The sequence below is a fragment of the Cherax quadricarinatus genome, chromosome 45, assembly GCF_038502225.1.
Source record: "Cherax quadricarinatus isolate ZL_2023a chromosome 45, ASM3850222v1, whole genome shotgun sequence".
NCBI lineage: Eukaryota > Metazoa > Arthropoda > Malacostraca > Decapoda > Parastacidae > Cherax > Cherax quadricarinatus.
In genome coordinates this window covers 13,640,421-13,665,515 of record NC_091336.1, presented here as the reverse complement: position 1 = coordinate 13,665,515, position 25,095 = coordinate 13,640,421, and the positions used below count along the sequence as shown (strand labels likewise).

Genomic DNA, 25,095 nt, shown 5'->3' with positions numbered 1-25,095 from the left:
AAGAATGGTGGGGGCATTTGTATTGACACACTGTTTTGTATGTGCCCCAGGTGTTGTATGAACCCTTGGGTAGTTTTCATCCCCCCAAATTAATGATAAATGGGGGTACTGTGATGCAGAGGTGTTCAACCTATCCACCCTTTACCCTGAATTTATTCTGCCTTTCGTGAGGTGCTGTATGATCTCTCAAGTTGGGGGCTTGATCCAAGAAATTGGACTTGGTTTGTGAAATAGAACCCCACTGAACAATTTCATGGGGGTTCTATTTTGCATACTGTAACCATGGAGAACATACACCAGGGAAAGTGCTTAGTTACTGGTGGAAGGTTCTTGATCCAAAGTGTTACCTCTCCTTTGCCATCAAACCTCTGAGGCACTGGATAGCTCCTAGGAATTTAGTTTCCATGCAGCTCATTACTTAACACACACAGTATGGACTTTTTAGATACTACACCTTCATTGCAGTTTTTTGCTCAAACTAGTACTGTATTGCTCGTATGGGTTTAATTGTGCTGTTTATTTAAAAGAGAATATGCTGGTTGTTCTTAATTTTTATTACCAGTTGCAGGATTAGCTGCCAGGTCAGTGCTCTTAAATTTGTTAAATATGTATTTGAAAAGTTAGAGGATGGGGGGAGGTGATTTTTTTAAATATGTTGAGATGTACAGTTTGTAAGCAGTATGGCCTCCCTTATTCTTACCCTTCCAGTGTTAGCGTTATGAATAAAAATTGAATTGCCCCCTCCAGGAAGGCGTGTCGGTGAAGGATTCTTGATCAAAGGAAGTGGAACTGATTTTTCCAGTCTGCCTCCTAGGTGCTACAACCCAGGTTTAGCTTGCCTTTAGGTAGTAATATTCATCAGTGCCCTGTGAAACTGCTGAAATGAAGTATCTATAGTGTCTGTTCATGTGGCTGGAGTTGAACCAGACGCTCGCTAATCTCCCATAATTTTTTTGCAAGGCCTTCGTCCTTTGCCAGGGAAGAACATTCTGCAACCTGAAATTGAATTTAATTTAATTAAGAGGCAGTTTAATTTTTTAAATCTTACTTTATATAGCCCTATCAAACATTGGCACTGCACTTGAAGGGTTCCTTGATGCTGGTGAGGGACTTGATCCAAGAAATTGGGCTACCTTTCCCATGGACTGAACCTGAATGCTTCATTCTCCCAAGTGCTGTATGCCCTTAATGGTTTCGTGATCCTCTGCTAGTGATAATTACTATGCTTGAAATTACCATCAAGGTTGCTTTATCCTTTTGTATGCACCCCATACCCATCTGGGTAGTAGTCAGAGGCACACTGGGTTCATAGACGAATCTAACATTTATGCTTGCTAAGAAAGTTATAAACCATTTATAAATTTGAAAGTTCTGTCATGAATTGACTAACCTCGATTAAGACATGTTAACCAGGAAGTTGTATTAATGCTGATGAGGGGCTCTTGATCAATGGAACGACTATCTTTCCCTTGGATCAAACCTGAATATACCTTTTTCCCAAGCACTTCCCCTGATTAGAAATAAATGGACCTTCCCTCTTGGTTTAGCACCTAATTACAATTATATAATAGACCTACCCTCTGATGGAGGAAACCTGATTGCTTCCCATTCCAAGAGTACTGACATGGTGGCCTCTGTTCTTCCTCATAATATGCAACAATCGAAGGATCGCATGATGCTGAAAGGCTTTTAGTACAAGGTACTAGGGCTTCCCTTTGTTCCAGCAGTGCTGTATGACCTTTTAGCACACCTTACTGCCTCCAGTGTCCTTCACTCGCTGGTCGACTGGCATACTAAATCTTAGCACATCCTACTCTGCAGTGCTGTGACCCTCATTGGTTTAGTGTTTAATAATGGCCCTTATGGGTTTACACATAGGCTTATAATAACTGCTCCAGTCAAATCTACCTACCACCTAATATCAGCCTCACCATGCCTATAGGTGTAGAATAAGACCTCTGACTATTCAGGTGAACAGAGGCAGTGGGGCATAATACTAAATGTCGAGTGGCCCAAGTCATACTACTCCCCCTTCATTCCCAAAATTGCAAATGAACGTTCAAATTAAAACCTCACCTTGCAGTCAACAAAGTACTTGCCAGAGACATCCTGTAGTTCTTTTGAAGCAGCCAACATGATAGTCGTCTGGGCACCCTCAGCACTGCTCTGTGTATTACAAGATCCAGTATTAGTGAGACAAGCTTTAGTTAAATGGTGGTGAGGGGTCTTTGTGAGACTACTCCCATAGTTTAGTGATTTTATTTTGATTTTAAGTTTTTTCTTTTTGTGAGGCTTCACCAGAGATGTACTTGCCCTCCCTTTCCTTAGATCGAAGCTGATTGCCTCCCATTCCCCAGGTACTTTTTTTTATTATTGCACCAGCTTTTATTTAAATTTTACTCCCACTTACATTAATCCCTCCACATCTTCCTCTCTAACATCCCACCTTGTAGCATTTTATGATCCCTTATAGGTTTCGGTTTTAAATTTATAATCCCCAGGTGCTGTATGGGTATAGTTTCTAGGCCAAGAAAAACTAATTCTAGGGGTAATATTCAGAACTCCAGGCTTGGATCATTATAAAAGGAGACTTCTTTGCGACGAAACTGTTAGGGCTTCTAGATGCAATAACGTAGATTAGGGGATTTTAACTTGAGTCACTGGAATCCAGTGACTTGATGGAAGTAGTTCAGGACTGTTCTGAAAGTGTGTAACAGCCTACCAGAGGTAATAATATGCTCGACCTAGTCTTGTCAAATAAAGAAACCCTCTTAAATGATCTGGAGATCAGTGAAGAGCTTGGTGCAACTGATCACGAATCCATTACTTTTAATATTACCTGAGAGTATGAGAATAAGGATAATACGGCAAAAGTCCCCGATCTTCGTTCTGCCGATTATATTCTGTATAATCCTACAGGTTTAGCGCTCCCCATGATTATACAATAATGCCGATTATATTGGACTTGGGGAACACAATCGTTGTTTATCATATATCTCAATGACCTTGATGAGGGTATTACTAGTGATATGAGCAAATTCGCCGATGACACAGGTAGGATAATTGATTCAAATGCAGATGTTAGGGAACTTCAGGAGAATTTAGACACTGTTCTTGGTCAGAAAAGTGGCAGATGCAGTTCAATGTAGATAAATGTAAGGTTCTGAAGTTCGGGAGTGTCCATAACCCTAGCACTTATAAGTTAGATAATGTAGAACTTAGCCATACAGATTGCGAAAAGGACTTAGGGGTTATGGTGAGCAGCAACCTCAAACCAAGACAGCAATGCCTAAGCGTCCGTAATAAGGCAAATAGATTGAGATTTATATCAAGAAGTGTAAGCAACAGAAGTCCAGAGGTTATACTGCAGCTTTAAGGATTAGCTGCCAGGTCAGTGCTCTTAAATTTTCGTTAAATATGTATTTGAAAAGTTAAGAGGATGTGGGGAGGTGTAAATATGTTGAGATGTACAGTTTGTAAGCAATATGGCCCCCTTAACCCTGGCTCTATTTCTACAACTAGAAACACTCCTCTCCTTCGCTATTCTTCGTGTCCCGTCTTCCCCGCTCATCCCATTGGGATCTTACCTGAACTTGTTTGTTCGTTCGTTCTGCATGTTAGAAGTGATCAAGGTCCCAGGACCGAAACGTTTTCTAATAAATATGTCAGTGTTTGCTTACATGTCTTTCTAAACCAACTTGTCGGTATTTATTACCAAGGTTTATACCACAAAGAACTTTGTCCGTGGAAGCAAAGAGGGGAATGTATGAGAGTATAGTTATACCAACGTGTTATTGGAGTGTGAACAAAGTAACATTTATGAAGGGATTCAGGGAAAACCGGCAGAAGTACAGTGTCTGCACTCTGAAGGAGGGGTGTTAATGTTGCAGTTTTATAACTGTAGACCTCTTCAAGGGGGGCTCCTTGGCGTGGTGAAGAGGCTCTTGGTCTGAGGAATTAGACCTGTCGGTCTACTTCCTCAGACCGAACCTAATTACCCCCCAATCCCCCGTTCCCTATCCCATCCTCCCCTTTTTCCTTTCCTCCTCCTCCCCATCCTCCCCTTTTTCCTTTCCTTTTTGGCCTTTGGTGTTTTTTTTTTTTTTTCACAGGCACGCTAGTTCCTAGGTAGGGGAAAGGGTACCGGGGTCCATCCCATTCCGTTGAGGTTCTTGGCGGTAGCGTAGTTTGCCGTGGAATCTGGATTGCCTGGGGATGTCCTGATCCCTCTCCGGTATCCCGGAGGGTGGCTTTGGGTGTCTCTCGGGCGACGGGTGTATCTCTGGAAGCCACCTTTCAGATTCCGGGGGTGGTGGCTGTAGGAGGTATGCTTTATGGCGGATTTCCGGCCGCCCTCTCTTTTGTCCACCGAGGTAGCTCGGTAGATGTGAGGTTGCTATCTCGGATTGCCGGTTTACTGGCATGATGGGTAGGGTATGGCACGGGTTCCATGCTGCATCTGCGCTACTTGCGGTGCTGACGTCCTCTTGGGTGCGGAGGGAGATTTCTGGCCTTTCATTCCTCCTAGGAACTATCCCTCCCCGGTCCCCCCTTTTTTTCTTTTTTTTTATTTTTATTTTTTCTTTCTTTTTTTTTCTTAAAAACAAAAAGAAAGTAGTAACCTAACCATGGCAGCCCTAGTCCATGAACCTGCTACCCCCGGGCCCCTTCTTGATACCGCACCCCGTTCTGACCCCGCCTAGTCTTTGGACCACTCTTCGGACACTCCTCATGCCTCTGTACCTCTTGCCGGTGCTGTTTCCTCACCCGCTTCAGGTACTGAGGCCTCGACTGACTCCTTCGATTTATCTGACCTTCGCTCTCCTCTGACTATGCTTCCGGCCTCTCCCTCTACGGTGCGGCAATTTTCAAATCGCCGGCCCGTTCCACGTCAGACCAACTCTGGTCCCACGCCTAAACGACAACGACAATTACCTGCTGATGATACTTCTCCACCTTCTCGTTCTTCTCAGAAAAGATCGACACGTCCTTCACTACCTTTCCACGCTCAGTTTCAGACTGCACAATGGACTAAATTCTTCACTTTACAACCGACTTCCTCTACTGCCTATCTTTCTGACCACAGTATTGGCAAGGCACTCCTATGCCATGTTGGTAAACATACTTCTTTTCATGCTCTTAAGAGCGGTACGCGCATCGTCACTGTACAGAATGCTACCCAGGCTCATGAGCTTTCTCGTCTTTCCCATATCAATACTGTTCCTGTAACTATTGAAAAGCATCATTCCCTCAATTCTTGTAGTGGTACCGTCATTCTGCCCCATACCATAGTTCAACAAAATTTCCAGACATGTGGCACTGACATTCTTGAACAGCTGGAACTCCAAGATCTCCCAATCCTCAAGGTAGACACTTACGTTCTTCCTGCCCGCGGGCGGAGACGATACCCTAGCAATGTGGCTCGTTTAACTTTTGACAGCCGTGAACTCCCATCCTCAGTTTATGTAGCAGGACATCGGTTACAAGTTCGAAAGGTGATCCCTACACCTCAACAGTGTAGAAATTGCTGGCGATTTGGCCATCCAGCGAAATATTGCAGATCTATCGCCGAATGCCCAGTCTGTGGTGCCGATGACCATTCTAATACGTCTTGCAATCGACCTCCCTCTTGCCTCCTACCCATCTTCCACCTCATTTTCCCTTCCCTGTCTGTACCTGGTTCTCCCCCTCTCACTGGCTCTGTTACAAGTGTAGAGGTTCACCCTCCTCGTACTGTACCTTCCTCCCCTGTTCCCTCCCAAGTTTCTTCCTCTTCTGCCACCTCCCAGGTTTCAGCCTCTTCTGTCCCTTTCCACACTTCTCCAGTTCCCTCCACCCTTTCGCCCCCCCCCCCTACCTTGGTACAGTCCATTACAGTTCCAATCTTTACTCATCCTCCCCCTACCATTTCCAATATTGTCTCCCATATGACGTCTCTGAATTCTGAAACACTTGAAGCAATCTCTGAATATATTGCAGAGACCAAACCATCAATGGACACTGATCCACCCTCCGCTCCTTCTCTCTCCTCTACTCCATCTGCGCAGCTCCTTTATTCACAGCACACCGTTCCTTCGCTGCTTGAACGTTTTTCACTGCCTCCGCATGTGGACTTTTCTAACACCTCTAGTCCGTAGGAACCCTTACCTGCGGATTTCAGGTATCTTTATCATTGCCAATCATGGCCTATTTACAGTGGAATATACGCGGCCTCAAGGGTAATCGGGGTGAGCTTCAGATGTTACTCTCCCAGTTTTCCCCTGTTGGTGTTTGCTTACAGGAACCAAAATTACACTCTGCTGTTATCTCTCCCATCTCAGGCTATAATTTATTGTATTCTTCAGATCCTTTTCCTGATGGGACCTTCAATGAAAGTGCCCTTCTTCTATGCACTGATATTCCGTACCATCAGCTATTTGTTCGTACTTCGCTGCATTACACAGCAGCCCGTATCCACTTGCATAGGTGGTATACACTCTGTTTTTTATATCTCTCTCCTTCTCGGGCCTTATCTATTCCGGATATTGCCTTTCTTGTTTCATCATTACCACCACCGATTCTGTTACTTGGTGATTTTAATGCCCACCATTTCCTCTGGGGGGGGGTCTCACTGTGATTCCCGTGGCATTCAGTTAGAGGCTTTTCTTGCCACCCACCCCCTCCATGTTTTAAATACAGGTACTCACACCCATTTTGATCCTCGGACTCTCACACTCTCTTGCATCGATCTCTGAGTCTGCTCTTCCTCCGCCGCATTAGACTTCACTTGGTCTGTTCTTCCGGACTTGCATGACAGCGATCATTTCCCAATCATTCTTACTTCCCCTTCATATTCATCACCTCTTCGCATCCCACGCTGACAATTTGATCAGGCAAATTGGAACCTTTACTCACACCTAACTGTTTTTAGAGAGGTTCCTTCTTCGTCCTCCATCGATGAGCTTTTACACCTCTTCTCGTCCTCCGTTTTAACCGCAGCTTCTCATTCTATACCCCAAACTTCGGGCAGGCATTCTCAGAAATGCGTGCCTTGGTGATCTGCTTGTGCTCGTGCAGTACGTTTGAAACGCGCTGCATGGGGCAGGTACCGGCACAATAGAACCACAGAGAGACTTCTTGATTTTAAGCAGAAGCGTGCGATCGCTCGCCGTGTCATCCGTGACGCTAAACGCACTTGCTGGCGAGATTGTCTCCACCATCACCTCTGCTTCCTCGATGAGTGCAGTCTGGAAAAAAGGTACGAAAACTGAGTGGTAAATATTCTCCTGACCCGACTCCTGTTCTGCGGGTTGCCGGTGTTGATATAGCAAACCCACTAGATGTTGCCAATGAAATTGGCAATCATCTGGTCCGTATTTCTCAGGGACTCCATCTATGCCCCTCATTTCTTTCCTCAAAGTCTGCCAGAGAGTTAGCACCCTTGGACTTTTCTTCTCTCAGAGAAGAACAGTATAATGTGCCTTTTACACTTCAAGAACTGGAGGCAACACTCAGCTTGCTGATCATCGGCAGCTGGACCCGACGACATTCATATTCGTATGCTACAACATTTACATCAGTCAGCCCTTGCAGTCCTATTACGCCTTTACAATCTTATTTGGTCACAAGGAGTTCTTCCACAGCTGTGGAAATCCGCCATTGTTCTCCCTTTCCGCAAACCAGGCACTACAGGACATGAAACCTCCCACTATCGTCCCATTGCTCTTACCAGTGCAGTTTACAAAGTGATGAAATGCCTAGTAAATAGACGTTTAGTGTGGTATTTAGAGACACACAACAGTCTCTCCACTCGTCAATATGGCTTTCGTAAGGGACGTTCTACCATAGACCCCTTACTACGCTTGGATACGTATGTTCATAATGCCTTTGCGAATAATCACTCAGTTATTGCCATATTTTTTGACCTTGAGAAGGCATATGACACAACTTGGAGGTATAATATTTTAGCCCAAGCCCACTCCTTAGGCCTTCAAGGCAATCTACCATCCTTCCTTAAGAACTTTTAACTGACAGGCATTTCCGTGTTCGGGTTAATAATGTGCTCTCCCCGGACTTTATCCAAGCTGAAGGTGTCCCCCAGGGATGCGTTCTGAGCACAACACTTTCTCCTTGCTATTAATGATTTGGCCTCTAGTCTTACATCAAATATTTGGTCATCACTCTATGTTGATGACTTCGCTATTGCCTGTGCAGGCGCTGACTGTCACCTTATTACAGTTTCTCTCCAGCATGCAGTCGACCGTGTTTCCCATTGGGCCACCACACGTGGGTTTAAATTTTCCAGCACTAAAACCCACCAAATTACTTTCACTAGACGCTCTGTCATCTCCGATCATCCTTTGTACCTCTATGGCTCCCGTATCCCTGAACGTGATAGTCTAGTTTCTGGGCCTCCTCTTTGATCGTAGGTTATCCTGGAAACCTCACATTACCTCTCTGAAGGCAACTTGTCACAGCCGGCTGAACCTTCTTAAAACCCTTGCCCATCTTTCATGGGGAGCTGATCGTTGAACCCTCCTTCGCCTACATTCTACCCTTATCTTATCGAAACTTGATTATGGTGACCAGATCTATTCAGCGGCATCTGCTACTCTCTCTAGCCTTAACCCCATTCATCACCAAGGATTACGTTTATGCCTTGGTGCTTTTCGCTCTTCCCCTGTCGAGAGCCTCTATGCAGAAGCGAACGTTCCATCCTTATCCGATCGCCGTGATGCCCATTGCCTTCGCTACTATGTACGCTCTCATGATCTCCGCAATCCTTCCATTTATAGAATGGTCACTGATATTAGTAGACATTCTTTATTTGTTCACCGCCCCTGTTTACTCCGTCCCTTCTCTCTTCGCCTTCATTCGCTCTTGTCTTCTCTTCAATTACCACCTTTCTATGTACATGTAGCATCTCACTTTTCCCTACCCCCCTGGGAAGTTCCAGCTGTTCGAGTCTGTTCTTTCTCTCTCCCTTGCTCGAAAGCCCAACTGTCTACGGTCGCTTCCCGCTCTCTTTTTCTTGACCACTTTCACTCTCATTCTCATGCCATTGCTGTGTACACAGATGGCTCTAAGTCTTCTGACGGCGTAAGATTCGCAGCAGTGTTTCCGGACAGCGTCGTACAAGGGCATTTACTATCTTCGGCTAGTATTTTTACTGCTGAATTGTATGCCATCCTTACAGCACTTATCCGTATTGCATCTATGCCTGTGTCATCATTTGTGGTTGTCTCAGACTCCCTTAGTGCTTTACAGGCTATACAGAAATTTGATACACCTCACCCCTTAGTCCTCCGTATCCAACTTTGGCTACACCGCATCTTTACCAAGCATAAAGATATTGTTTTTTGTTGGGTCCCTGGTCATGTTGACATACAGGGCAATGAACAGGCAGACTGCTGCGTGGTCAGCAGTACATGACCTACCAGTTTCATGTAGAGGTATTCCATTTACAGACTATTTTGCTGCAATATCTTCCCAACTTCACACCCGTTGGCAACAACGTTGGTCTACTATGCTCGGCAACAAACTTCAATCTATTAAACCGAGTATAGGTTACTGGCCGTCTTCTTATCACCAGTGTCGAGGTTGGGAGACTACTCTCTCCCGTCTTCGCATTGGCCATACTCGTCTTACTCGTGGATATCTCATGGAGAGGCGCCCTGCTCCTCTCTGTGAGAATTGCCAAGTTCCATTATCAGTCAGCCACATTCTGTTGGACTGCCCACTTTATCAACGAGCACGCAGAATTTACCTCCATCGTCGTCTTCGCTCTGCTGCTCTCTTTACCTTCCCTTCTCGCTGATGGATCCACCTTTCATCCAGACTCTCTCATTGACTTTTTGACAACAACTGACTTACTTCACAAATTCTGATACCTTCAGCCCTTTCTACTTCAATCTCTTGCTACCCTCTACCCCCGTACTATCCCCTGCCCCGCTGTTTTCTGTAACCTACTGATCATCCCTCCTCCCTTCTGCCATCCAATACCCTCGCTTCCTTCCCTACCCTGCAGCGCTGTATAGCCCTTGTGGCTTAGCGCTTCTTTTTGATTATAATAATAATATAACTGTAGTGTAAAGCACCCTTCTGGCAAGACAGTGATGGAGTGAATGATGAAAGTTTTTCTTTTTCGGGCCACCCTGCCTTGGTGGTAATTGGCTGATGTGTTCATAAAAAAAACGGAAAAAGTTCTTACCTTAGCATAAGCCCAGACGAAAAGTTTGACGAAGAGACCATACCAGACTCGGGATGTCATGACGTTAAAGATGTCAGTATTAACAATTCCAGGATGGAGGCAGTAGGCCGTTACCCCTGCAAGCCACAAACATTGCAAAATTATACTCAACTATACGGACTCTTACAGGAAGGTGCCTTGATGCTGCTGAAGGGCTCTTGAACCAAGGAATTGGAACTACTTTTCGTTGGATCAAATCGTCGTGCCTCCTATTCCCCAAGGAGCTTTGACACACCCCTTCCCATGATATGACCATGGAGCGCTAAACAACTCAAAAGAGCCACAATGCGTTTGGGAGAAATGGCAAGCATTAAAGTTCGAGTCAAGCAAAGAATTCAGGTCCAATTCCTTGGATCAAGAGCTCCCACTGTTATCAGGTAATCTTCTTGGAAGGGTTCGTATGGCACAAGATCCCATATGGAGGTAAATAGATAAGCAGCTTACTGTACATTTCAATCTGAAGAGGGCCTTAATGTGAGGCATCAGCGCTGTATGACCCTTGTCTGTTTAGCGCTTTCTTTGATTATAATAATGTGATTCAGAAATATACTGTTCACATCACTTGTTTGTGCCACTGACCAGCGCTTCTTACACTATTTATACATATGTATACAAGTCATATATCTTTTACAAAGTTTCTCAACCTGGTTAATTTTTTGAGATTGAAAAAGTGCATCTAAAATTAAGTAGTGCATACTATATAGGCCTTTCCATTTTGGATGTGTTTATATGTATTAGTAATTTTCCAACCTGTTCCATGGAGTTTCATGTGAAGTTCCTTAGTAAAGAGAATATTCATGAGCTTGGAAGCAGCGTAGAGTTCGAGTGTAGCCAGCGGTCTATCATACTGGAATTGGAGGTCACCCTCGAGGTCCAGTCCCTTGACTTCCTTTATCCAGGTATGACCTACGGATGACACAGTCACCACTCTGCCCCGAGTGGTCTTCAGATTATCTGTGAGGGAAAATTTGACACAAAAGTTACCCTCGGTTAAATTATGGACCTTCCTGAAATGATCGGTTAACCTTGTCCCTTTTATATGCTTTTGTGGAAAATTTATTATTATAAAAAGTGATGAATTAATAGTTCATTATTTTATTATAATTAGTGTAATTTTAAGGGAAATAAGTGAAACTTGTTCCTGAAATTTCCATTCATTGGAAATTGTACTTGTGAGAATTTAACTTTTTTTTTTTTTTGTCATCGGTGACCTCTCTTGATGGTGAGGGTTCTTCATCCAAGGAATTGGATTTATCCTCCCTTGGACTGAACCCGAAAGCCTTTCACTCCCCAGGCGCTATATGACCCCTATGAGTTTTGTGCTTCGACCTGATTAAAATAAAAACAGAATTTTCATCAAGGAATAGTTAAATGCAATGTGATTGGAGATAGTGCTGCTGCTTGCTGTATAGCCCTTGTGGCTTAGCGCTTCTTTTTGATTATAATAATAATGGAGATAGCGCTGATGTGGGCACGTATGTAAATGAATAAGACAAATATCACACTGGTTTCTTCGTTGACAAAACATTTTACCCGTGCAGCAAGTTGCTTCAGTCACATACAGAGCTGAATAATACATGTATACCTCAGACTGATATACAGGAGACAGGTGAAGACAAGATTTTGAGATGTTTTTCACTCAACCCTGATAGAAGTGGTTCACTTCCATACCATTTATCGCAGCGCTGTATAGTCCTTGTGGCTTAGCGCTTCTTTTTGATTATAATAATAATCCATACCATTAATCAGTAGATCAACGTTGAAGCCTGCTGCGCAGGAGAAACGTTTCGGTAATAAGATGTCGAAGTACATAATCTTATTCGTTTGTTGGTAATGTATGTCATTAATATAATGGTACATGCGTACTCACAAATTTGTTTGCGAGGGTGGAGTCCTAGCTCCTGGCCCCACTTCTCGAGTTTCATCGACTGGCATTATTAGTTTCGAATCTCTTTGAACCCCTTATCATACGTAGTATATGACGTTCGCCTCCACCACTCGTATCCAGTTCATTCCTCTTTCCTACTACCCTGGGACTGAAAAAGCATTTCCTAAAGTCCTAATGATTTTTTTTTTTAACTTCTGTCTATGCCCTCGCCTTGTTAAAAGTCTATCCTTATCTGTTCCATCAATTCTGATTATTATCTGTCGTTATCATGTTTTCTCAGCCTGAATTTTTTTTTTTTTTTTGTTTTCCTTTGCTCGATTTCATTGATTTTTTTTACCAGAGACTTTAGGCATATTGAGCCTCATGTGGTGAAAGTTGCATCAAGATCGTCCAATAAATAAAGTTATAAAAAATAAAAATGTGAAAAATTGGACATGGCAAGAAGCCCCTATCACGAGCCTTTTCCATCCTATGGAGAGGGAGCATGGACACGGAGGTCGTCCCACAGTTACTAAAAACAGACATAGCCCCACTCCACAAAGGGGGTAGTAAAGCAACAGCAAAGAACTACAGACCAATAGCACTAACATCCCATATCATAAAAATCTTTGAAAGGGTCCTAAGAAGCAACATCACCACCCATCTAGAAACCCATCAGTTACACAACCCAGGGCAACATGGGTTTAGAACAGGTCGCTCCTGTCTGTCTCAACTATTGGATCACTACGACAAGGTCCTAAATGCACTAGAAGACAAAAAGAATGCAGATTTAATATATACAGACTTTGCAAAAGCCTTCGACAAGTGTGACCATGGCGTAATAGCGCACAAAATGCGTGCTAAAGGAATAACAGGAAAAGTCGGTCGATGGATCTATAATTTCCTCACTAACAGAACACAGAGAGTAGTCGTCAACAGAGTAAAGTCCGAGGCAGCTACGGTGAAAAGCTCTGTTCCACAAGGCACAGTACTCGCTCCCATCTTGTTCCTCATCCTCATATCCGACATAGACAAGGATGTCAGCCACAGCACCGTGTCTTCCTTTGCAGATGACACCCGAATCTGCATGACTGTCTTCCATTGCAGACACTGCAAAGCTCCAGGCGGACATCAACCAAATCTTTCAGTGGGCTGCAGAAAACAATATGAAGTTCAACGATGAGAAATTTCAATTACTCAGATATGGTAAACATGAGGAAATTAAATCTTCATCAGAGTACAAAACAAATTCTGGCCACAAAATAGAGCGAAACACCAACGTCAAAGACCTGGGAGTGATCATGTCGGAGGATCTCACCTTCAAGGACCATAACATTGTATCAATCGCATCTGCTAGAAAAATGACAGGATGGATAATGAGAACCTTCAAAACTAGGGAGGCCAAGCCCATGATGACACTCTTCAGGTCACTTGTTCTATCTAGGCTGGAATATTGCTGCACACTAACAGCACCTTTCAAGGCAGGTGAAATTGCCGACCTAGAAAATGTACAGAGAACTTTCACGGCGCGCATAACGGAGATAAAACACCTCAATTATTGGGAGCGCTTGAGGTTCCTAAACCTGTATTCCCTGGAACGCAGGAGGGAGATACATGATTATATACACCTGGAAAATCCTAGAGGGACTAGTACCGAACTTGCACACGAAAATCACTCACTACGAAAGCAAAAGACTTGGCAGACGATGCACCATCCCCCCAATGAAAAGCAGGGGTATCACTAGCACGTTAAGAGACCATACAATAAGTGTCAGGGGCCCGAGACTGTTCAACTGCCTCCCAGCACACATAAGGGGGATTACCAACAGACCCCTGGCAGTCTTCAAGCTGGCACTGGACAAGCACCTAAAGTCAGTTCCTGATCAGCCAGGCTGTGGCTCGTACGTTGGTTTGCGTGCGGCCAGCAGCAACAGCCTGGTTGATCAGGCTCTGATCCACCAGGAGGCCTGGTCACAGACCGGGCCGCGGGGGCGTTGACCCCCGGAACTCTCTCCAGGTAAACACTTATAGCAACGCAAGTCAATATTGGCAATCTCGAAATCATTGTTGATAATCACAAATGATAAAGTAATGCCAAATTGACCATCTAATGGATATAAATAATGCAATAACATGTTTTATGGTACCCAAAAAAAATATTATTGTCTTGACTTTATTTAAAAAATTTTTTTTGCACTTTACATCAATTTATGCAAAATTGAAGGGATTATTACCCAAGACAGCTCCATTACAAAGTCAAACAGGGTCCCCTGAATAACTTTTGTAAAATTCAGAATGATCGGTTCATAAATATTGGTTTTACCTCAGAAAAATACAAATAAATGCACTTTGGAAAAAAATCAACAAATACATTGAACATTACTATACAGTGGGTAAAAATACTCATAGTGCCTTTATACGTTTATTTAGAGTAGAACTGGTTATATAGACATTATTCCTGAAGTTCCATGAAGATCCCTTTGTCCTGAAGTTCTCTGGTGGCCGGCCAATCATAAAAATCCATCCCAATCAATCTGAAAAGAAAGAAATGAATTCTCAAAATCCTATTCCCAGTGATTATGTACAGATACATGTAATTGCACCCATATATGATATTTATACACATAATATAAAAATATACCAAAAAAAACACTAATAATTACGTACCTATGACTGGATGTAGGTGGACACATGATTATCTAATGTCCTCCAGGCTCGTAGGACGTGTCCAGCTCCCTTTTCCTCTTCATTCCTCTTCGCTTCCGTTGTTCCTTCATGTTCTTCTCCATTAATTCAAGTTGTTTTTGAGTCACTGCTGAACGTCTGTAGCCCAGTGCTGTGTCCAGACAGCTCCTCACATATCCACTATTGTAGTCAGCAACAGCATGGCTGACTGCGAAATCAGCATGCCTCTTGGTTTGATATTTGGCTTTATTGCAGTAACACCATATGCGGTGATGCAGACTTTCATTACAGTTTTGCGTTCTGCCTTTTATACAACGCTGCATCATTTCATCTGATGTTAGGTCTTTGTAGACATTATGCACCTCCTCCATGTATGCAGGTTCCAGTTGGAACTGCACTTTCATCTTGGTGTGAGATGGTGGAGGAAGGTCTGCTGCTGCTGCTTTCTGGTAGAAACACCAGGATTTATCACCTGTTGGGCAAAGGTGATGCTGAGGTTTTTCATCAGTTGAGGAACAATGGAAGAAGCTTGCCATGATAGAATTCCTCATATCCTCAACTCCATGACCGATCTTCTCTCTCAGGTTCTTATGAAAGTACTGTGCTAACTTATTAATTACAAAGTCTGTCAGCATGCCCTTTTTCTTCATGGCGAACTCCTTCCTTTTCCTTCCAGTCTTCAATTCTTTTTCAACATAGTGTGACTTCACCAAATTTGTTAGTCTGGTCTTGAGACGTTTTGAATAGTGATTGATGCATTCCTGTTTTTCAACATTTACATCTGGATATGGTCCCTCACCATCGTTCAGGTCAACAATGGTTTTATACGTACTGCTGTCACCATCACTCACTATTGTTTTGTATCTCAGGTTTTTGTCAAGAGATCGTTGCCAAATTTTTGCTGCTGCATCACTTTCCATCTTTGCAGCTGTTCCTGAATAGTTTATGTAGCATTTATGTTCGTGTTCATTTTTATACTGTTCATATTTTTCAAGAGATGTTGTCTGTTTGCTGTAAGAACTTTCCATATAGGCACACACATGACAGTACTTGCACAAAACTTGATAGTCAACCACTAATTTCGTCACTGCATCGATAACTATACCAATGCCTATATTTGAGTGATGTCCCCTTTTGTGCCATGTACCGTCATATGTTACATCAATGTCAAGAATTCCATTGACATCTGGTTCAATTTTCAATTTGCGATATTCCTCAACAATAAGGTCCCTAGATTCTGCAAGTATTTTCTGGCATGACTCGATACATTTTTCTGTTATCATAGACGCATATTTATTGTATGTTTCTAGAGTGATATGTGGAAGAGTGCACAACGCATTTCTACGAGTAAATGCACTGTATCCTTCACCAGCTACCATTTCCCCATACACCATCCTGCAAGTTATCTCATTCTCTACATTTTTCTCACTAGGTTTTTCCCCCAACTGATGTCCACAACCAGGACACTCTAGAACAACAACCGTCTCTAGATGTTGGTCATAATATTTAGTTTGCATTATTTCGACACAACACTCCGAGCAAAACATTTCCGATAAGACAGTATTATATAATTTATTACAATCGATCATCTTGATATTCACGTCACTAAACTCAGGAATTACCTTACTAAATAATGACACTCTTTGTGGCACTTGACACCTCAGCAGATGCAGGTGTTGACACTGGATTATCACTCGACACTGTTTTATCACTCGACACTGGATTATCACTCGCAACACTAGTATCAATATCTGAGCTGTTGGCCACACCTGGGGTGGCAGTGGAGGTGCTGGCCACAGATGTGGTCATACGAGATGAAGTGGCCGTGGAGGTGCTGGTGGCCACATCTTGGCTGGTGGTGGTGGAGGTGCTGGTGGCCACATCTTGGCTGGTGGTGGAGGTGCTGGTGGCCACATCTTGGCTGGTGGTGGAGGTGCTGGTGGCCACATCTTGGCTGGTGGTGGAGGTGCTGGTGGCCACATCTTGGGTGGTGGTGGAGGTGCTGGCCTCATATGGGATCAATACAAAGCAATTGGGACGTCTTTTGTTCTTAGATCCTTTTGGTCGGCCAAATGGACGTCGTGTGGCCACAGGTACGTTTTTTCTGGGTCGATCACGCGAACGTTTGGTGGCCACATACGGAATGGCCGTGGAGGTAGTAGTCGTGACAGTGGCCGTAGAGAGGGTCATGGAGGTAGTAGTTGTGGTAGTAGTAGCAGTGGAGGTAGTAGTTGTGGTAGTAGCAGCAGTGGAGGTAGTATAGGTAGTAGCAGCAGTGGAGGTAGTAGTTGTGGTAGTAGCAGCCGTGGTGGAGGTGGGCATATTTGCGGGGCTCCTATATTTTGTCTTCCTTGTTTCTGAACATGAAATATCCAATAGTTCAGTAGCAGTGAACAAGGATAGGTCTTGAGAGGAGGGTGGTGGTACTAGCATCGTGGCGGCGTCACCAACCACAGCAGCTGCTGCTCTCTTTGCTTGTATAGACCTTATCATTGCTTCTATGTGCCTTTTCCTCTTGTGGCTAATGTTCTTGGCAAACTGTTTCTTCTTTGCAGGCATTGTGTACCAAAAATGTATACAATGAAAGGCAAAAAGTAACGTCCCAAGGTGGCCTGGTGGCTAAAAGCTCCCGCTTCACACACGGAGGGCCCGGGTTCGATTCCCGGCGGGTGGTAACATTTCGACACGTTTCCTTACACCTGTTGTCCTGTTCACCTAGCAGCAAATAGGTACCTGGGTGTTAGTCGACTGGTGTGGGTCGCATCCTGGGGGACAAGATTAAGGACCCCAATGGAAATAAGTTAGACAGTCCTCGATGACGCACTGACTTTCTTGGGTTATCCGGGGTTAAAAATCCGAACGAAAAAATCTTATCTCTAGCTGTCAGACAAAGTGACACACCTACTCTCTCTTCAGACTTCAGTCGGCACTGACTTGATATGGTGTGAGCAGTTCCTTGTCACAGCTAACCTGATGGTTGCCAGTTACTATTTAGAAGATCTAGCTAAAAAATACACCAAAAAAAAAAAGGAAAAAAATACCTGTGATACTGTTTTATGAAGCGAGTCGCGCTGGAGCACGTGTTATTGTTATGGTGAGCTAGGCCGCGTCATGCTGATGACGTAGTTGCCATTGTTATAATTACGATAGCTTTATATGTAATTATCGTACAGAGACGAGGCGCACACCAAAATGTTGCCAGATCTTTGCTCTATTTTTCGGTAAGATTAACTCATTTTTCATATTTTTTCGATTTTTTGGTGTATTTAGGCTCAGACTCGGCGGCCTGCGGCCTTAATTAAGTTGTCCCTTAGTCTCTTCATAATGCACATCTCTCGGCTCCGCGACTGACATGATTGCAAACCGTTACATTTTTTCAACCCTTTAAACATACTTAGGGGGCACCAAGCTGATGCTGCATATTCAAATATGGTTCTGATTTGTATTATGTACAATTGTAAAGGTAGGAATGGGGGTTTACCTGGAGTTTACCTGGAGAGAGTTCCGGGGGTCAACGCCCCCGCGGCCCGGTCTGAGACCAGGCCTCCTGGTGGATCAGAGCCTGATCAACCAGGCTGTTGCTGCTGGCTGCACGCAAACCAACATACGAGCCACAGCCCGGCTGATCCGGAACTGACTTTAGGTGCTTGTCCAGTGCCAGCTTGAAGACTGCCAGGGGTCTGTTGGTAATCCCCCTTATGTGTGCTGGGAGGCAGTTGAACAGTCTCGGGCCCCTGACACTTATTGTATGGTCTCTTAACGTGCTAGTGACACCCCTGCTTTTCATTGGGGGGATGGTGCATCGTCTGCCAAGTCTTTTGCTTTCGTAATGAGTGATTTTCGTGTGCAAGTTCGGTACTAGTCCCTCTAGGATTTTCCAGGTGTATATAATCATGTATCTCTCCCTCCTGCGTTCCAGGGAATACAGGTTTAGGAACCTCAAGCGCTCCCAATAATTGAGGTGTTTTATCTCCGTTATGCGCGCCGTGAAAGTTCTCTGTACATTTTCTAGGTCGGCAATTTCACCTGCCTTGAAAGGTGCTGTTAGTGTGCAGCAATATTCCAGCCTAGATAGAACAAGTGACCTGAAGAGTGTCATCATGGGCTTGGCCTCCCTAGTTTTGAAGGTTCTCATTATCCATCCTGTCATTTTTCTAGCAGATGCGATTGATACAATGTTATGGTCCTTGAAGGTGAGATCCTCCGACATGATCACTCCCAGGTCTTTGACGTTGGTGTTTCGCTCTATTTTGTGGCCAGAATTTGTTTTGTACTCTGATGAAGATTTAATTTCCTCATGTTTACCATATCTGAGTAATTGAAATTTCTCATCGTTGAACTTCATATTGTTTTCTGCAGCCCACTGAAAGATTTGGTTGATGTCTGCCTGGAGCTTTGCAGTGTCTGCAATGGAAGACACTGTCATGCAGATTCGGGTGTCATCTGCAAAGGAAGACACGGTGCTGTGGCTGACATCCTTGTCTATGTCGGATATAAGGATGAGGAACAAGATGGGAGCGAGTACTGTGCCCTGTGGAACAGAGCTTTTCACCGTAGCTGCCTCGGACTTTACTCTGTTGACGACTACTCTCTGTGTTCTGTTAGTGAGGAAATTATAGATCCATCGACCGACTTTTCCTGTTATTCCTTTAGCACGCATTTTGTGCGCTATTACGCCATGGTCACACTTGTCGAAGGCTTTTGCAAAGTCTGTATATATTACATCTGCATTCTTTTTGTCTTCTAGTGCATTTAGGACCTTGTCGTAGTGGTCCAATAGTTGAGACAGACAGGAGCGACCTGTTCTAAACCCATGTTGCCCTGGGTTGTGTAACTGATGGGTTTCTAGATGCGTGGTGATCTTGCTTCTTAGGACCCTTTCAAAGATTTTTATGATATGGGATGTTAGTGCTATTGGTCTGTAGTTCTTTGCTGTTGCTTTACTGCCCCCTTTGTGGAGTGGGGCTATGTCTGTTGTTTTTAGTAACTGTGGGACGACCCCCGTGTCCATGCTCCCTCTCCATAGGATGGAAAAGGCTCGTGATAGGGGCTTCTTGCAGTTCTTGATGAACACAGAGTTCCATGAGTCTGGCCCTGGGGCAGAGTGCATGGGCATGTCATTTATCGCCTGTTCGAAGTCATTTGGCGTCAGGATAACATCGGATAGGCTTGTGTTAATCAAATTTTGTGGCTCTCTCATAAAAAATTCATTTTGATCTTCGACTCTCAGTCTGGTTAGCGGCTTGCTAAAAACTGAGTCATATTGGGACTTGAGTAGCTCACTCATTTCCTTGCTGTCATCTGTGTAGGACCCATCTTGTTTAAGTAGGGGCCCAATACTGGGCGTTGTTCTCGATTTTGATTTGGCATAGGAGAAGAAATACTTTGGGTTTCTTTCGATTTCATTTATAGCTTTTAGTTCTTCCCGCGATTCCTGACTCCTAAAGGATTCTTTTAGCTTAAGTTCGATGCTTGCTATTTCTCTGACCAGTGTCTCCCTGCGCATTTCAGATATATTGACCTCTTTTAGCCGCTCTGTTATTCTTTTCCGTCGCCTGTAAAGGGAGCGCCTGTCTCTTTCTATTTTACATCTACTCCTCCTTTTTCTTAGAGGAATAAGCCTTGTGCATACATCGAGTGCCACCGAGTTAATCTGTTCTAGGCATAAGTTTGGGTCTGTGTTGCTTAGTATATCTTCCCAGCTTATATCGGTTAGGACTTGGTTTACTTGGTCCCACTTTATGTTTTTGTTATTGAAGTTGAATTTGGTGAATGCTCCCTCGTGACTAGTCTCATTTTGTCGGTCTGGGGCTCCTCGCATACATGTCTGAACCTCAATTATGTTGTGATCTGAGTATATTGTTTTTGATATGGTGACATTTCTTATCAGATCATCATTGTTAGTGAATATGAGGTCTAGTGTATTCTCCAGTCTAGTAGGCTCTATTATTTGCTGGTTTAAATTGAATTTTGTGCAGAGATTTAAAAGCTCGTGTGAGTGTGAGTTTTCATCAGAGCTGCCTCCTGGTGTTATTACTGCAACAATATTATTTGCTATATTCCTCCATTTTAGGTGCCTTAAGTTGAAATCCCCCAGGAGCAAGATGTTGGGTGCAGGAGCTGGAAGGTTTTCCAGACAGTGGTCAATTTTTAACAGCTGTTCCTGGAATTGCTGGGATGTTGCATCCGGAGGCTTGTAGACTACCACAATGACTAGGTTTTGGTTCTCGACCTTTACTGCTAAAACTTCCACTACGTCATTTGAGGCATTAAGCAGTTCTGTGCAAACAAGTGACTCTGCAATGTACAGGCCAACCCCCCCCCCCTTTTGCCTGTTCACTCTGTCACATCTGTATAGGTTGTAACCTGGGATCCATATTTCGTTGTCCAAGTGATCCTTTATGTGGGTCTCAGTGAAAGCCGCGAACATTGCCTTTGCCTCTGCAAGCAGTCCACGGATGAAAGGTATTTTGTTGTTTGTTGCTGGCTTTAGACCCTGTATATTTGCAAAGAAGAATGTTATCGGACTGGTGGTATTGTTGGTACTGGGGGGGGGATTTTTTTTCCGGCATTAGTATCTGTATCTGTTGGTTTGGAGTGGAGGCCATCGACTGTGGTTCCACTCCAGGAATGACTGGATTTGGTGTACGATTTCTGCCATTTCTTGCCAGTTTTTTTTCCTTCCTGGCACTAAAAAACCTCTCCCTCTTGAGTGGCTGTGGCTACCCAGGTTTTCCCATGGCCTGGATGTTTTGTATCTTTTTGTCCCCTTTAGATGGTATGCCTGGCAATTTAAGTTATAGCACAGTCTTTCCTGTACTGAAGAGGTACACATTTCAGGGTGAAAAAGCTTACAGGAAGGGAGTTTGCATTTTCCTGTTGTCATATGGGCATGGCATTTTCTAGGGTGGTCATAGTTGCACGTGGGATGATTTTTTTTAGGTAGAGAGGGGGGAGCGTGTGAGTGAGTCATGATACTCACCCATAAGCAGGTGTGTTAAAAGAAAATGTCCTAGATGGTTGGTAGCGATAGTTAATTCCAGACCCTCGCTGGTCAGCTGTCTTGGTATGTCTGCTACCGCTGCATTATTAATAAGCACATCAACCTATTGAACAAAAAAAAAAAATTGGCTTGAGTGATAACAATTAAACATGGTACCTAACTAGTATCACCTGAGAATATATCCATCTCGTAGTCTTCCTAAAGAGACACTAGCGTAATCAAGTGGCTATTAATATTTGCTCGAATATGCAACAAAACATATACTTTAATAAGCAATTTACCCTTGTGGCTTAGCGCTTCTTTTTGATTATAATAATAATAAGCAATTTTACTACACTTAAAAGGAAACATTTTGTAAACTATTTCATCCTTGTAGGTTTAGCTATTAGTTATGATAATAATAAACTATTTTATGATACATTTAGCGTATTCTCAAGCCACGAGCTGTGTCGAGTTGAAGCTCCTGGACCGATTGAAGGCATTCGTATACTAATACTTTTGAAAATATTTGAGAGAGTGATTCACATCACCAAGGTAGGATTTAAGAGTGGGTTTCGTATCATGCATAAGATACACATTAAAACTATGATACTAACCTGGCGTCCTTCTAGCTTCTTGGCAAACTCTCTGACTGAAGACATACACGATACATCCACCTCTGCCACTTCCACCTGTCCTCGACACCCGCCTCTAACAATGGCATCTGTAACAGTTATTGCACAAGTGCCTGGCAAGTTTTAAGCTTTCTTACAACTTAAAAAATTACCTTGACTGTGATAAAATGTTATCTTAAGAATATTTCGTAACTACTAATATATACACATACACGTTCAGCTACTGGTACTGAACAACTGAATGTTCACAAATTAATATTATTAGACTGTTCAGAATATTGTTATTGTTTTATTCTTGGGAAAGTGATAACCCTGTGAAGATAATAAGGTTGAACCGAGGAAGGTGAAGGCAGCTCCAGTTCCTAAGATCGAAAGGGAGAAGGCTCTGCACTGGAGCACTCACCTCTAGCAGCTGTGGCCTTGTGAAGGTTCCTGCAGGCCAGGATGACCGTAGCCCCGCGACCAGCCAGATCTTTGGCTGTCTCCAGTCCAATACCTATAATAAGTTGTGAACATATTGTTAACTAAATCCAAAGAAAGGAACTGCATACAGGCTTATGCGTTCGAAATCTACAGGTATATATATAAGACTCATCTTCCAACCCTAAGCTTCTACCCAACACTGGGAAGAGGACAGACAAGCAGCAAGGAGTCCAAGGTACTGCACAGTGCCAAAAAGTGAGGTATACTACAATAAAAAGAAAACCGGAACGACTATTCCAAAGTAACATTAGGACCCCTTCCATAAACACAGTAAACAATCCTACATTATACTTACGCTAAAACTCATTATACGGTATTATTATTATTATTATTATTATTATTATTATTATTATTATTATTATCATTATTATTATAATTATTTATTATTGTTATTTTTAGCTTCAAGAGGAAACAGGGGCGGCGCCATAATTTCTATAATGAAGGGGCTTAGGGTTGTCTATCTAGACTTGTTTTGATATTAAGATTGTATTCACATTTTGCATCGATTAGTCACTAGATGAATGAACTGTTTTTATATAAATTGCAAACCAGTCATGACCAATTTTTTTAAGTAATATCTTTTTTTTTTTTAATTTTATTCCATATTATGCTGTGTACAACTATATGAAGTAATTAGAAATGAAACTGCTCATATTTCTTTTTAATAATATAACAATGCCCAGTGGGGGTCTGATCAAGACCCCCGGTGACCCCAGTAATCCTGTATATTAAGATAAGATAAGATAAGATTTCGTTCGGATTTTTAACCCCGGAGGGTTAGCCACCCAGGATAACCCAAGAAAGTCAGTGCGTCATCGAGGACTAACTTATTTCCATTGGGGTCCTTAATCTTGTCCCCCAGGATGCGACCCACACCAGTCGACTAACACCCAGGTACCTATTTGCTGCTAGGTGAACAGGACAATAGGTGTAAGGAAACATGTCGAATGTATCCACCCGCCGGGAATCGAACCCGGGCCCTCCGTGTGTGAAGCGGGAGCTTTAGCCACCAGGCCACCGGGACACTCACATATTTATATTCATATAGTTTACTTGGACATGATACATAGTTGTACAAGGAATTATAGTAGTTGGTTGTACATGTCAAAAGCCCCTTGTATGCAGAGCATTATGGGCAGCTTAAAATTAACCTAAAATTAACAAAGCAATGATAGGTTCAGTGGTAAAAATTACCGTAAACAATTTACAATATGAAGTACAACTGAGTATTTGAAACAATGAAATTTGAACATTTCGATTTTGAAGCATTATAGATGTACAAATTTGTCGCATTACAATGTATAACAAACAGGAAGATCAATTTACTGTATATTGTCCTGAAGTTTTAAGATTTAAGTAATTGGGAGAATTTTTGGTAATGTTAAATATTGAGTGTTGATTATTTAGTCCTGGGCAAGTGTTTTTTTTTTTTTTTTTTTTTTTTTTTAAGAGTCTTAAATTGATTTTCAGGCCTGGTTACTTTAGTATGTTCATGAGGTCCACAATAAACTAGCCACCCAGGCGGCACAATTAAAACTTATTTTGAAGCAGCAATGTTATTATTATTATTATTATTATTATTATTATTATTATTATTATTATTATTATTATTATTATTTTATTTTGGGAGCTGATGGATTTCTTTTTTGGGGGGGAGGGGGGGGGAATGAAACCTTTTCCCTTGGCTCCGCTCCTCAGGGCAAGCGCAAAATAATCGTAGGGGCCATGCAAATCCTGAAAAAAGGAAACAATCAGCTGTGGTGGAAGGGAATATAGCTCCCACTTCTTATATCAAGAACCCTTTACGAGCATCAAGACACCTCCACTGAAGGGCGAGGAACTAATTAGTTAATCTAACTACCCACCTTTATTGGCACCGGTGATGACCACGGTCTTGCCGTCCATGGTGTCAGATGAGTGCCACCATGGGTAGCGGAGTCTGTTGATGACCCACACACAAATGCCCAACATGCCCCAGCCTACTGCACTCCACGGTGGTACTACAAACCACGACACCAAATATAGCATTACGTCTAGCATATCACCTTCTGTAGCGCTATGATCCTCTTTCTTACAACCTTGAAATTTCAGGTAGTATAGAGAAAATAGTTTGGTTAACGAGGAGAGTCGCAGCCTCGAAGGGAAGTGGGAGATAACTGAAATTTGTTTAGCTGGAAATGAGCGGTGGCCTCTATTCTAATCCTTAAGATTTTCT

At 43.1% G+C, this 25,095-nt stretch overlaps 2 protein-coding genes across 4 annotated transcripts; both read right to left on the bottom strand.

Moving 5' to 3' along the window:
* Positions 1-490: 490 nt before the first annotated feature.
* Positions 491-25,042, bottom strand: LOC128702264 (retinol dehydrogenase 12). Of its 2 annotated transcripts, XM_070094310.1 has the most exons (8): positions 24,746-25,036; positions 22,801-22,893; positions 22,380-22,486; positions 21,763-21,886; positions 10,979-11,182; positions 10,190-10,305; positions 2,077-2,166; positions 491-996 (listed from the first exon to the last, which is right to left on the bottom strand). In XM_070094310.1, the coding sequence occupies exons 1-8, from the start codon at positions 24,918-24,920 to the stop codon at positions 892-894; spliced, it is 1,014 nt and encodes a 337-aa protein (XP_069950411.1). In that variant the 5' UTR covers positions 24,921-25,036; the 3' UTR covers positions 491-891. The 2 variants fall into 2 exon arrangements, with proteins under 2 accessions (XP_069950411.1, XP_069950409.1); XM_070094308.1 differs by lacking the exon at positions 10,979-11,182 and having other exon boundaries at positions 24,746-25,042.
* LOC128702265 (uncharacterized) lies at positions 14,505-17,722 on the bottom strand. 2 transcript variants are annotated; one of them, XM_070094306.1, is made up of 2 exons: positions 14,763-17,722; positions 14,505-14,629 (listed from the first exon to the last, which is right to left on the bottom strand). In XM_070094306.1, exon 1 carries the CDS (start codon positions 16,367-16,369, stop codon positions 14,795-14,797), a length of 1,575 nt encoding a protein of 524 aa, XP_069950407.1. In that variant the 5' UTR covers positions 16,370-17,722; the 3' UTR covers positions 14,505-14,629; positions 14,763-14,794. Both variants share the same exon structure in this region, with proteins under 2 accessions (XP_069950407.1, XP_069950408.1).
* Positions 25,043-25,095: the final 53 nt, after the last annotated feature.